Source organism: Anguilla rostrata, chromosome 9, assembly GCF_018555375.3.
Source record: "Anguilla rostrata isolate EN2019 chromosome 9, ASM1855537v3, whole genome shotgun sequence".
Lineage (NCBI taxonomy): Eukaryota > Metazoa > Chordata > Actinopteri > Anguilliformes > Anguillidae > Anguilla > Anguilla rostrata.
Window position 1 is genome coordinate 3,805,340 of NC_057941.1, and position 14,535 is coordinate 3,819,874.

Here is a 14,535-nt window from a genome sequence, read left to right on the forward strand (position 1 = left end):
GTTAAACTATCTATATTCAATCATAGCTACAAATTAATTACTATATTAAACAAAATAAATGTAAAAAATAAATCAATATGCAAACAAATTCTTAAGTACTCGATCCACTCTGTAAACTATAGGTGACAAAACTAAAATTCTGGAACAGGCACCAGGAATATTCTTGTTCACTCTCGCTCCTAAGGTTGTTATGTGTTAGCCAGCAATTAAGGTGTTCCAGGGTCGAATGGAGTCAGTCCTGAATTTAGTTTGGATGTAGTAATTCAAAGTCTTGCTCTGCGTTGTAAAATTAACCGGAAAAAGGAGGAGTGGCGTTTTTTTTTTTTGTCGTTTTTTTTCCCCTTCTTCTTCTCTTTTTCACCCCTCCCACCCCGCCCACCCCCACCACCCCCGCCCCCACCCCCCCACCACCATCGCTCACATTACGTCTCTCAGTTGACGTAATAAAGCCAGTAGATGATGTTGAAGAAGGAGAAGACGGTGGGGAAGATCATCCGCGACCACTTGTCGATAGAGTTTACGTCAGTCAAGTCGGGGATGGTGATCTTGAGCTGGGAGGCGCGCCTCCGTAACCGGCTCTTCTTCTGCGCCACGTGGCGCTCCAGCGCGTTGCGCCCGAAGTTGTGCCGCGCCAGCCCCGCCTTGCGGTACTGCAGCGTGGAGCTGTCGTACGCCAGCATGGTGCTGCGCGGGTCGCCCAGGCCCAGCGTCAGCTCCGACGCCCCCATCTCGTTCTTGATCTCCAGGGTGCTCAGGAGGATGTTTTCGTGCGGGTCCATCTACGAGGCGACAGACAAGGGCGGGGGGGGGGGGTGGGGGGGGGCTATTAGTGGAGGGAGCCGTGGGAATCTTCATCATTCATCATCATCGCTAAAAACCCTGAAGGCTTTGCTGGTTGATTGGCAGCTGGCTAACCAGAGCTCATTTGCTACTGCAGGATTGCATAAGTGGATTCTGACACAAAGATATACCACGTTCAAGTTAAGCTGGCTTTGACATCGTTGTCTCCTTATTCCCCCGTTCTTGTTTGTCATTTACACTGTAAAGACTATTGGTAAGTAAAACCCCATTCTTAGAAGGCTAGTTTTGTGATTTCATACTTATTAATAATCTAGTGCGGAACTGATCAACTCCTCAAAACAGTATACTTGGAACAAACTTGTTTGTGCATAACATACACATACTTTTTAATATTGACTTCTATTTAACCCTGTGTGGTAATTTGTCCTCTGCATTTAATCCCACCTAACTACTACTCAGGAGCAGTGGCAGCCACAGTGCAGCGCCTGGGGACCAGCTCCAGTTCTGAGGCCAGTGCCTTGGGTCAAGGACAATGGCAGGAGTGTACCTAACCTGACATGCATGTCTTTGGACAGTGGGAGGAAACCGGGGTACCCGGAGGAAACCCACACGGCCAGAACATGCAAACTCCACACAGAGAGAGGATCCGGCCGGCCCGGACTCGAAACTGGAGCCTTCTTGCGAGGCAACTGCGCTAACCGCTACACTGCCATTCCACAATGCCATGCCAGCTTAGCTTGGAAGTAGGTATATTCATTTGAGCCACAATGTAATTCTGGGCAATTATGATACATAAATCATTATTTTAAAAAAATGTTTTCACAATAGGTACAATTTGTGCCTGTCTATACGGCATATACTAGAAAAAAACGTTTTATTTTATTTTACTTTTGATAATTTTACATATTGTCAAACAAACCTTGCAACCTGAAAGGTACATCTTTAGCATCATGATCTCCAAATTCCACCCATTTGTATAGTGTGCAGACTTCACAGGTAAATAAACATAAAAACAAACAAAAAAATGAGAAGACAGAATTGGAATAAACAGTAACAATATATGTATTTTTGATGAAAGGAAAAAGATAGGGCTGCATAGACAAGGTGAATGCCACAGTATGTCCTAACATCGGATCTGAACACCAGTAACCAGTACAGACGCTAATTATCTTCGCTTTTCAGTGAAAAGTACAAAAGGCAAAATGTATGTCTTGTCTAATAAATCTCAGTTGCTCCCTAAATCAGTACTAATAGGTGCTTAGATCATGTAGCTTAGCCTGCCACCAAGCCTCTCACACAAGCCTATTCAACAAAACGGTAAGTCTGTCGTATCTGTCAGGTACAGAATAATCGTGCTCTAATCCTATTTTCTGTCCTTCGGCATTCTCCACCCGACCAATGGGGAGCTTGCATTATCTATACCCGCTTATTCCTGGTCAGGATCACGGGGTGTGCTGGAACCTATCCCAGCATGCACTGAGAGGCAGGAATACGCCCTGGACAGGTCACCAGTCCATCGCAGGGACCCTTACACCATGTTGCTTCTTTCCTAAATTCATGAATTGTCTCTGAGAAGGAGTTATGCCTTACATTCAGTGGGGAAAATATATAAATATATAAATATTAAAGTAACACTGAAACAGTTTCATTATAAAGTACACTACAGAAACTTGCGAAATCACCAGAACTGAAGTTATCATCATGACACCAACTGTCAACCTGCCACACTGGTTTCCTGGGTACGAGTGTACTCTATCTCGTGGAGTACAGGGGAAAGGAAAATAATGGTGGTGATGGAGATGGCTATTGCTTTCAAATTACAAATAAATAAATCAATAATCGAAGGCAAAAACAAACAAAATAAAAATAAAAAAATAAATAAAATAAAAACAACTACACATTTGGTTCTGGTTGGTTATATTAATGAATATTTATCGCACTGTGAGTCATCACTGTCGTCTGTTCATTCAGTACCTTATTCTTTTGCTCCCCTAGTCCTATTGCTGCATCCTCCACAAAGATCGGTTCCCACATCGAGTCATGAGCGTCAATATCCCTCTGTTTCATTCTTGCATACAGAGCATCGTCTCTCTGAACTACATTTCCCACCAACCACTGCAAGCATACAAAATCATCACTGTCAGTTGCCGAGAGACGTAACGGCAAATAAATAAATAAATAAATAAGTAAATAAAAAACATTAAAAATTAAAAAATGGAAGAATTCACTTTAGCCGCGATCGTAAAAAGGGGAAACGTTTACAGGTGTCACATTACACTACATAAACTGAGAGAGTTTGAGGAAGTGCTGCCATTTTGGGATTTCAGCCACAAAATGGAGCCATGCAAGTCCCCCAAAACACTCCTCCAAGATGGCCTCTCACCTGCAAGGGAGACCCGATACAGCTCCGTGATTTTCTGGAGAAAGCATGCATTTTAAAACATCTTTCGTAGCTTTTGTTTGATTTTACGCAGCACCAAGCGAAAGATGCTCAAGCATTTCCCAAAATCAAATAGAATTTATTAAACCATACCCACTCATCCTTGCCTGTACTGTGTGTGCTAAAAGCAACTGATCTTATCACTTATAAAAGAAGTGCAATGCAGGAAATTCAGTGTTGGCACTGGGAAAGTAAATAGTTAATTGACAATATGCCCATTTTGATGAAAGCTGCAACTGGTACTGACAGACCATGAGCATGAGTGTAGCTTAGCCTAGCACACTGGGCTAACCAGATATTTACTGTAAGTGTGTGTGATAATTTGTGGAAAACGTGTCTCTATTGCAACATTAAGGCTCTAATCATGATGCAGCCATTCTTTCTGCTGTTTGTATGCTTTAACAAGCAGTAAGAAATGTGCAACATAAAAAATATTCACAATCAAAGATTATAGACTATTTCTGTGTTTAGTACTAAGTTGCCCCGGGTAGCTGTTCTGAGTAATTAAATTCAAGGGGAGAATGTGATTGGACATATACAATATCAGCTTTGACAAATGGGCATTGAGCTTGAGCTTGAGCTTGAGCATGTCCAACTAAACATGTACTCTGGGATTTCTCTCAAATATGTGTAGCTATTTCAGAAAATACAATTAATCCCAAGCCTCAAACTAAATATACATGTCGAATGATAACTATAGTAACAGCCCCCTAGTAATTACCACAACAAACTGAACTCCGAAGGGGATAAAATTAGTACTTCTGAGGAAAAAATATAACATTTTTTTTTTTTCAAATAATGCATGCAATCTGAAGCAGCCTCTACAGTGATTTCATTTTGGACTGTGGCTGGTACTCTAACTAAAAGCTGTGTAATGTAGCCCAGTGGAAAGCAATAGGCACTCTCTGCATAAAACAGCGACGGTAATCGAATCAAATTTTCTCTGACAGCAAAAAAAAACCTTTTACTTTTCCATTTCTTTTACTTTCCTAAATCGGTGTCACCGTTTGGTGTTTTGCTTCATAATGCTTTTGGGTTCTGTGTGTAAGGTAGGAATGGGAATATTAATGGCTTTCAATAAAAGAGGGTCATCTGAAACTAGCTGGCTACCCAGAATGCTGTGTTCAAGAAGTAAAACTTTATCAACAACCATTTCCCCCCTCATCTACACTGGCCCTGGCTTTACATAAAAAAGAGAATCTGTGGCTGGAAAATGGTTTTGGTTAGTGTATATGCAAGAGATTAGTGCACCGAGAAACAATGTTTTCATCTAACATTTAGATTAAAAAAAATGTGTTATGGTGCCTATGTGCACCTAAGCCATTCCACAGAAATCAAAAAGTCAAACAGTGAGATCACAGTGAAGACATGGGAACAAACTGGACAGGTACAGTACAATAAATACGAAGATTCACGGCACAAGAACAAGTTTTACGCATTGGAGTCTCTGCCACTTAGGAGGAGACAGACACACCTAAATCAAGAGCACTTGGGTGATTAAAAAACAGCCAAAACATTCCTCATCAGATTACCAACACCATTAAATCATATACAGTAAATGCATGTAAAACATTATACAAATTAAGCTCATTTCACTAAAAAAACAGTCCAAAGATCTGTCTAAAATAACTACAGCAATAACTTTAACATATGTATACTGCAGTGTTATTCTCAACAGGAGAAGTAAATGCATGACTAGTTATTACATTCCTGGCATTTAGCAGACACGTCTATCGAGAGCAACTCACAACGCAAACATTAGGTTCAAAGACTAGGGATCAAAGTGAAGATAACATCTTACATCTTACATGCGCTATATTACAGAGATAAAAAAAGCGAGCGGGTACTCTCACGTAAAGTGAACTCTGAGGCCTGACTCTGCACTTTTTTTTTTTTTTTTTTTTTTGGCGGGAACGCGAGCGTTTTCCGTACCTTGTTGGCCTCCATCCTCATCTTCTCGTTGTTGGCGGTGGCCGCCTTCTCCGCGGCCTTCTTCTGGCGCTGAGGCCCGCGGCCGAAGAAGATGTAGTTGACCAGCGCGTACTCCAGCAGCGCCAGGAAGACGAAGACGAAGCAGCCCATCAGGTACATGTCGATGGCCTTCACGTAGGGGATCTTGGGCAGGGTCTCGCGCAGGTGGGTGTTGATGGTGGTCATGGTCAGCACCGTGGTGATACCTGAGGAAAGGGGAAGGGAGTGGTCGCCGTGGTGAGACGCGGTCGCTTGGAAACGGTGGTGACCAACCCTGTTCCTGGAGATCTACAGCCCTGTAGGTTTTCACTCCAACCCTAACAAAATACACACATCATTCAACAACTAGAGATGTCATTGAGCTGCTAAATAATAGAATCAGGTGTGCCAAAATTTGGGTTTAAAATGAAAACCTACAGGATGGTAGATCTCCAGGCTACCACTGCTTTAAAAGCAGAATGATTGACGCAGTTCTGGTAAAACTATGTCTACCTGTAACAAAACATAAGAGGCCATAAATGGATGTATGACAAATGTAAGTTTCCCTAGATCAGCTCTGGATGAAAATAGAGACTGCAACTAATTTTCACTTTCATAGTTTAGGGGTATGCGTCAGTATAAAAAAATGTTTTAATTTTTGATATGCTTTCATGAACTACTGATCAAGTTTGATGCAGTGTTGTTATACACTGAATAATGCAGACAAAACAAGTTTATACCCACAAATGAATAATACAAATAGCAGTGCCTTCACTTAGGAAGGATACAATCAATCAATATTTGGTGCAGTAACCCTGGTTCGTCTTCAAAAAAAAATGGGGTGGTCTCTTCATAAATATATTATATGATGCAAATATGTCTGCACTTGTACTGTGAATGTTTTCTGAGAGGATGTGGAAGTTGGCCCTCCCTACCCTCTTATTATTCACATCACTCTGCATTTCCGGCACATTCCCCTGCCGTTGCCAGTGTGTTTGATTTGTATCAGCAAAGTCAACCGTGTGCGCGTGTTCTGCACTCGGTCAAATTCGGAGTGATTACAGACCACTTGGCAGGCAGCGCCACTGCAGTATAACTCTCCGGTCTGGACCAATGGGAGGCCGTCGGCACTGTCCTATTGCAGTGGCCGCCTGCTTTTTATTGCGCACTGATTGGCTGGGAGTGGACAGCCCCTGGCTCCCCCCCCCCTTCCTGTGGTTGGACTGCAGCCGAGGCTTTGGCCAGGCAGGCACACTGAACGCTCTCCCAAAAAACTGAGCTCTGGGTTCTGGGAGTCCACAGCCTTTTTCATTAAAGCACACGCTCCTTTCAGGTAGACAAACAACGCGGGTCAGGCTCCAATCACCGAGAGTGCTCCGCTCATTCAGGGAGATGGCAGCGGCAGACATTTTGTTGAGTATGACACAGGGTAGCTTCTCAGACCTGAGTGGGGTGAGCTTACGTAATCAAAGATGACAGGTTTAAAAAATAAATAAATAAAAATGTATTACTAAAAAAAAAAATACAAAATAAAGAAAGAAACATGCACAGGCACTCGATTCAAAACATAAACAAGCAAAGACAGTCATCCGTCACTCAGAAATAATCTGAGTCATATTTGTGACAAGAGAAGAATGCTTTGTACAGCGGGAGCACAGAAATAAAAATTGAGCAGAGCAAGTAAACATTTCAATCTCTGCTTGTTTTCCAGAGAGGCGCGGCAAAACAAAACAAAACAAAACAAAACAAAACAAAAAAATGATCGTACTGAGTCAGAGCATCAGGGAACAAACTCTGATCACATGATCCACGTGAACTCTGACCTCTTACCTAAAGCCACTCTGGCAGCGGAGGCATCGTAGTTTATCCAGAAGGAGACCCAGGACAGGATGGTGATCAGGATGGAAGGCATGTAAGTCTGCAGGATGAAGTACCCGATGTTCCTCTTCAGCTTAAAACTGAGGGACAGCCGTGGATAGGACCCTGCCAAGTCACAGGGGGACACGCAGACATTCCCGGTGAAAACTGGGGTGCACACAGTCCTGTCTCCCCCCCTCCTGCCTCCCCTCACCCCTTGTTCCAGTTTTTTTTAGCTTCCTTAAAATTTCTGTGCAAAGAACCCCCATGGACCGGTGTAGATAAAGACCAGCGTACTGTATGTATTCGATTTAGTGAATATTCAAGGGAATATGTGAATTCAGGGCATTCTATATTCCATGGCACAGGCTGAGACTAAATCAACACAGGAGGCAGAAGTCCTCCTTTCAGTAATAGAATACAAAAACAGGTGATTTTGCAGGTGTCCCCGGAGCTGGCGGTTACAAATCAGAGCCAGGAGAGGAGCTGTATCCTGCCACCTGAGTCTGGATAGACCTGCCTAAAGAGGGGCCATCGCTGTGAGTAGGGAGGGGGGTCCTGCAGGTACGGGAATAGGATTCTGGTCACAGGGCAGCGCTTGGGGCGGTGTGCAAACCTCGGCCTCTCGGGCTCAGAGAGCTCGCCGCCCGGCCCGCCGTCCCGATGGAGCGAGAGGAGGGCGCGTGGCGCGAACCGCTTTTAAACGCCACGACGGGAGGGGCCAACGGCGAAACCCAGCCGGGCCGCGAGCCCGCTCGCCGCTCCGAGTGCGCGAAGCTTGAGAGGCGCGGCTCAGCGGAACCCAAAACGCTTTCCGTGGGTTCGGGCTCCTCCCACTTTCCCGCGCCTTACCGCCATTCGACAGTTCCGCCAACAGCGTTGTTGTTTTTTTTTGTCACCATCGGTGTGAAGCTGCGATTAAAACACCGGCTTCGCAACCCGAGGAAGCAACGGCGCACTCTCACCCTCCTGGCAAAGGCGCTCAAATCTGAAACTGCGCCCGTAAATTACCCGCTATGAAAAAGCGCGGCTATGAATGTCAGCCGAGGGAAAGACATAATCCAATAAAATAACATCATTTATCCATAAGGAGGCCAATGTACTCCACAAATAACCGCATTCCCCTCTTTGAATCTCACAAATGTATCTCCGACGTCCGTTTAAAAAATAAAAAAAAACGTTTAGCTTTTAGCTTGCGGCCCGCCACGCTCAGGGCAGCTTCGCTGAATCTGGAACAATATGGAGTTTTCAGATCGAAATTGTTTGTCTGTGTAAACTCAATTATACGATCCACCCCCTGACAGCTCCTTCCTCATCTGCTCTTAATTCAGGGGGCTCTTTTTTCCGAAAGCGTCGTTCTTCTTCTGCCGCTCTGCGTTCTGGAATACCGGCATGACAAATTCATGAATATGAAAATGTAGCTCATGAATAATTCACCAGTTCGAACAACATTTTTTAAATAACTTATGAAATGTGCTCAGCGCTCCAGAGCAGGGTTGCCCCCCCAACCCCCCCCCCACCTCACCTCACTCCCTGCCCCCCCTCATACCCTATGGGGTACTGTCCCACAGGCTACAGACACTCTAGCAGCAGAGTGGACAACCCCCCCCCCCCCCCTTTCCCTACCTAGACTGCACATTTGTGCTTTTTCCTCCCACTCCTGCCCAACGATGTGGAAAACGTCCATGTGAGTACTAGGCATGTACGGGGAAACACGGTGTCTACACAGATCTCCACGGTAACGCTCGGGCACCTTCGATTGACCTTTCAAACGGAGAGCACTTCAGAGCCTCACCTGCGGCCTTCGATGCGCGCGGAACGCGTCGCAGGTGAACGGCGCACAGTCCGCAGACCCTAGCTCACCCCGGCTGCCTTGTGTGAGCCCACTACAGGGGCCCTGTCCTACCCCCCCTTCCCTGCAGGGGGCTAAGTGTGGCGGGGAGGCTTGCGTTAGCACGTTAGCTTAGCGCCCTCTGGAACTGCTTGAGAAGCTGTAGACGGCGAAATGCTGAGCCAACACAGCTGGACAGAAGGCGCATATAGGAGAGTACCGAGAGCACACTCTGTGAGCGCACCCACTACACACTCACCATCGACGATAAATGCACGGAGTTCCCCAAACGTCGGCTACATAGCGGATTACACACCTCTGTTTGGCCGGCTACTTTTAGATAGAGCGATCAAGACTCAAGACTGTGGGGGATAAAAAGTCTATCTAGGCTATCGGCCGAACAACGTGACAAACATGTTGTTACTCAAAACGCAAAAACCGTTAAGGTCCTTGATTTTTCCCCCCTCGTTAAGCCATACATAAATGAACCCATTGGAAAAATCTGTTAGCAACAACACCCCTAGGTGGCTACTCTTCTCCCCTGGCTGGTCACTCAAAAATTTAGGGAACCCCCCCTGTGCAAACGCTGGAAAAGTAGACTGACTTTGACGCAGGAGAGCGTCTGCAAACATATTCGTCGACGATGCCCAGTACATGGGGTAGTCTTTCTTTTTTATGTGGTGACCGTGGTAACGATGAGGATGCTTTAATGTGTTGTCCCCTGTTAAGCGGCAACTGGCAGTAATTTCCCCAGAATGCAAAGTGAGGCAGGTGCTGTGCTACAGCTGGTGGGTTCGACATCGGGGGCAAGGGAAGGGGGGTGGGGGTAGGAATAGGGGGGCTTCCCCCGGGGGTAAGAAAACAATTTGATTTGCCTCTGGTCTGACACAAGCCTTTTATTTCCTTGTTAGGCCAGGCTCCGTCGTCTCAGTAAAAGCGCGGTCCTACGTCCCCTTTGCCATTCTCCAGCACGGTGAGAGGGAGAACAGATGCTTCAGAACTAACCAGGTCACTGTCACGAAAATTGCTCCCGCCTCACACAGCAGACCAGATTACAGATGCATTCTGGGTTGTCAACATCGCTCGCATTAGCCCCATGAGATCGGCTGTATCGGGACAACGTTTAGTCCATTTTTTTTGCGAAACGCTGACAGGAGGGCACCGTACCTGTTGAGAAGACCACGTTCTTGGAGATGAGCTTGTAGTCCACGATGGAAAACTGAGGAAGCTCTATTCTCTCCACTCCGGTTACTGCATGATCCCCCCCTCGCCAGTAGAACTCGATATCGTCTGTGGTGTAGCCATCTTGGGTGGGGGGAGGGTGGGGGGAGGGGGACACAAAAACAGATGTTCATTGTTGGGGTGGGGGGTGGGGGGGCACATAGCGATCCAGACAATCCCTTATCAAAAATAAATAAATACACATGTGAAAACCACAATTTCACACATGCATTTTCACATGCGAAAACATAATAGGTTGAAGCTGTGTGAAATTTGCATCGTAACTTTTTCAAACGTGAACTACAATTTTCACACGTGAAAACAAAGCATGTGACTTGAAATGGCATAGATTTACCTTTTTCTCACTCTCAATTCTCAAGTTTATTTTCAGAGTTCAGATGTGATCTCTTCACATCTTTCACATGGGTGTTCACATGTTCCACATTTCAGGAACGTCAAAAAGCCAGGAATACAATGTCATTTCTTGCATTATATTCCCAGGAATGACAGGAAGAGATTGTATGGGTTATATTTTATTATACTGTATAGTCTCCTTTCCCAACTTTAGAGATACCCACAATGCATATTAGTCAATAATCTGTCTCCAATTTGCTTTCAAACTGGTCAATGAGTAGAGCTCAGAAAGAGTCATTCGCATGGCCCAAGCAAACCTGAAACCGTAAAAATGAATAAATAAATAAATAAAATAAAAACTTAAGGAACTTTTCACACTCAACCGCAATGCATAGTGGACTCTAAAACTTTAAATAATTTTCCATTATTAATGACTACTTTATTATTTATTGCACCAAAGACGGACAGGCCGATAAATTATGAACGTTTAATAGGAGTGAAGTTAACCAGCTCGCAAACAGATCTACGGTGCGGTCACTTCGCGGATCTTTCACACCGTTGCGACATAGTCAGGTTCTCTGACCTGCACACCACACGTCCGCGTTCTCTCTTTAGTGTTCAGTCAATAAACCAGCCATTTTATTATAGCACAGTATTTAAAAAAAAAATATATATATATATATATATAGACTATATAAAAGACAAGTGGCACTTTTCTCAAGGACAAGGGCATTATATTTTTGGTCGAGTGCACTATCAGTGTCTATTGTCATCGCATACATTAATGCCCATGAAAAAAAAAAACCCAATTGTCCATGTGTCTACTGTAAAGTGGACAGCTTGAGGTAACTCTCAATTTCAAAGCCACCGTGGTACCTCTGTATCTGAGGCGAAGGGTGCTCTCCAGTAGCACTTTATAAAAAAACGCACGGTCTGCTATGGGGAAGCACTGCTGAAATAATCCATGTGAATGCCTCAGATATATTTGTGTTCAACATGGGGGAAATCTTGGTGGAGAAGTCTTCCTTTTGTCAGGGGATCCTATTACAGACCTTGATGCGCAAGGAAGAAAAAAAACGACAATGAAAATGAATTTTGAAAGGCAGTATTGTTGTTGCTGTTTGCCTCAAACCGAGGGAACCCTGGCAGTGGAGAAAAGCTATAAATGATTTAATAACGTTTTGGACTCTTTTTTGGTGTAAGATGACAAATATGCTATTAGAAGGTTCATAACTGTGTGCGAGCGTGTGTGTCTGAGACTATGTGTGTGTGTGCACGTGCGTTTGTGTGTGTGCGTGTGGGTGTGGGTGTGTCTCTGTGCCAGAGCCCTAAACCCAGTAGTTCTGCTGGTTGTTACTCGCTCCCCCCCTCCACTGCCCCCCAACACACACACAGCATCACTGATTTTCACCACGTAGGCCCCCCCCCCCCCCCCGTACCCCCCCGCCCCCGCCCCATTCTCGCACTGCCTCTACCTCCATTTATAATTAGAACCAGTGACCTATTTAGCCCGGGTGCTATGAATAATTAAGTTTTATTTTTTTCCAGTAACCAGCCATACTATTCCATATGCATACACTCTTTTGTGGAAAAACACAAAGTTGGGGAAAGTCGGTTCTCTCAGATGAGCAGGGGCCCTGTGCGTTGCACCTTACTGTATATCATCCCAGCAAACGAGCACAAACCGCCATTTCGATGATTTACCGCCATAGTTCTGCCTAATATCTCACACACCGGCGCACAGCAGCTCCACTCCTGCTAACCGATACGAGATAATCGATGACTTCAGAGATTTAAAAAAATTTTTTTTTTACTGTTTTTAATCTTCATATCTAAGGATATCTATTAGCCTATGGTTAAATAAATTCAAAGAAACACCTTGAGATTGGAAGGATTTCTATTTTTTTTATTTTTTTTCATTTCAAAGAATATTCTTTATTCACACTTTGTTCCGCTTCACAGTGCAGGGCAATTTGCTCTGATTTATAGAGTTTGCCCCTTTTGAGGTAATTCAGCTGTAATGTAAAAAAAAAGAAAAGAAAAGACAGAAAGGTTCCCACACTGTGAATATTTGGCGAACTCAAGCAGCTTTATCCGAAATAATTTTTCAACATCGTCACGGTGACCGCACATAATAAGTCCACCGCTGTCAGCTCACCACAGTAACGTACAACGCGCTCTCTCTCCCCGCTATGCTACACGGGTGCGACCGGCGGTCCACGTCTCTCTTGGCGGGGGGGTGTGTGTCTGGTCGCGTGGTCGCAGAGGCACCGTCGCCACGGCGAGGAAACGTAGCGAACGCGTCGCGCGGAAAAAAAGCAGCGCGTTTAGCCATCGTGCGGACCCTGACTCCGGGATCCCATTAATTCCATTGTTTCTGTGCCATTGAGCCTGACTTAATGAATTATCCTCCCCCCCCCCCCCCGTCCCTGTCATCCCTGTTACATCATCACCGCGCTCGGGCCTGGACGGAACGCTGGGAGCCAGCGTCAACGCCAACTCAACAGGAAAAGAGAGAAAACTGAAAAACATAAATAAATAAATTTCACCAAAGTCACCACACCCGGCCTCCCAGGGTCCAGGGTACAAACCCCGATATCCCCAACTGACTCCCACTGTAACTTTACCAGAAATAACCCCCACTATGCCATGGTGAATTACTAAGGTAACACTTCATATGGTTCCTATATTAAGGGGTATTTAGGACTATAGTAATGGCTCAATAAATACTAATTTAGGCACATACATATTTCCTAATTATTCATTAGGATGATCTTACTTCATTACTAACCATACGTTAAGGGCCTGTCAGTAATATCACCAATATTAGTCAGATATATATTTTTTTAGGTTCGTTAGGAACCAGTGAAGTTACAAAGTGTTTATAAGTAGTTATTAAGCCTTAATAAGGTGTTAATTAACTCTTAATAAGCCCATAGCATTTATTAGTTATTATTCAACCTCAGATCTCTGCGTCTGAGTTAAGGTGGGTTGTAAAATATGTATGAATAAATTAACAAATAAATGTTCAGTATTAACACTAAGTTTAAATGCTAGAAGCACTGACATTCCAAAAAAAGCTACTCTGGCCTTCGTCTGAATATGCCCTTCTAATCGAGCCAACCAATCAGAATGCTCCCCGAAACAGAGGCAGAATCTTTATTGAGAAACATAAAATATAGGAAACAAGAGTGTAACGGTCAAACAATTCAAACGCAAATAAAATACCAATTCAGAATTTTAATTTGGCTATTTGGGAAAGAAAATGGCTACCATTTTTTTCACAGAAAGCCTCAAATGGATGACATGTACAACATGTATTGGGCACGAATTAACCGTGTGACTTGGTAAACAGACCAGGGGCACATCAGCAAAAACGCAACCTCGCTTTAGACCGAAGCGAATTCCGAGCCCGTACATGCAAACTCATCTTAGGACGCGGGAGATGTTTTCAAGGTCCGCTCGGCGTTCGTCCAATGGGAGCCGAGCACTTTAAGACGCGTACCGCGGGAATTCTGACGCGTATCGGATGAACCGGACCGTCGGAGAGCTCCAAAGCGAAAACCCCGTCCACAGAGAACGCCCCCGTTTCCCCAGCACGTGCCTCGACCGCGCGTGCGCACGCGCGCCGCACCACAAATTAATTTTTGACATTGGCGGTTGACTGAAGTCCCTTTAATCTCGTTTCCGGTCGTCCAATTAAAACCCGACCGGCAGTTCGGCGGCGCCGCGGTCGCTATCGCGCCACCTGACCCGAACGAGCGAGAAGCGCAATCAAAGGGTTTTACGACTCCTGGAGGGAAAGAAACGCGGTCCTCGCGTACAAACTGTTCTGACCCAATTCGCGTCCCTGGAAGAGGAGCCGCGGTGCCAGAAAGAAACCCGTTCCAGAATTTGTTTATCTCCAGCACTCGGCTGCTCTCGGGAATTAGCGAAGATTACGTGCAGGCTGTGCACGGGGGTACGATAATTACTTTCCCGAAAAAATATTAACAGCTCCGTCCGCGGAACTTTAATCAATCCAGATTTCTGAAACGTGTTTTATTCTCAACCGCCGCTAATGGACGGCATAAATTCACAG

General features: G+C 44.9%; 1 protein-coding gene across 2 annotated transcripts in view; it reads right to left on the bottom strand.

Moving 5' to 3' along the window:
- Nucleotides 1–408: 408 nt before the first annotated feature.
- The window catches only part of LOC135262708 (gamma-aminobutyric acid receptor subunit beta-2), a 67,275-nt gene continuing 53,148 nt past the window's right edge, over nt 409–14,535 (bottom strand). Inside the window, exons 6-10 of one of the 2 annotated variants that reach the window (XM_064349852.1) lie at nt 10,047–10,184; nt 7,022–7,174; nt 5,174–5,418; nt 2,776–2,916; nt 409–779 (exon numbers count right to left, since the gene is read on the bottom strand). In XM_064349852.1, the coding sequence (XP_064205922.1) occupies nt 432–779; nt 2,776–2,916; nt 5,174–5,418; nt 7,022–7,174; nt 10,047–10,184 (1,025 nt within the window). In that variant the 3' untranslated portion in view covers nt 409–431. The remainder of the gene's footprint in view (nt 780–2,775; nt 2,917–5,173; nt 5,419–7,021; nt 7,175–10,046; nt 10,185–14,535) is intronic. The other variant, XM_064349854.1, reaches the window with a different exon arrangement.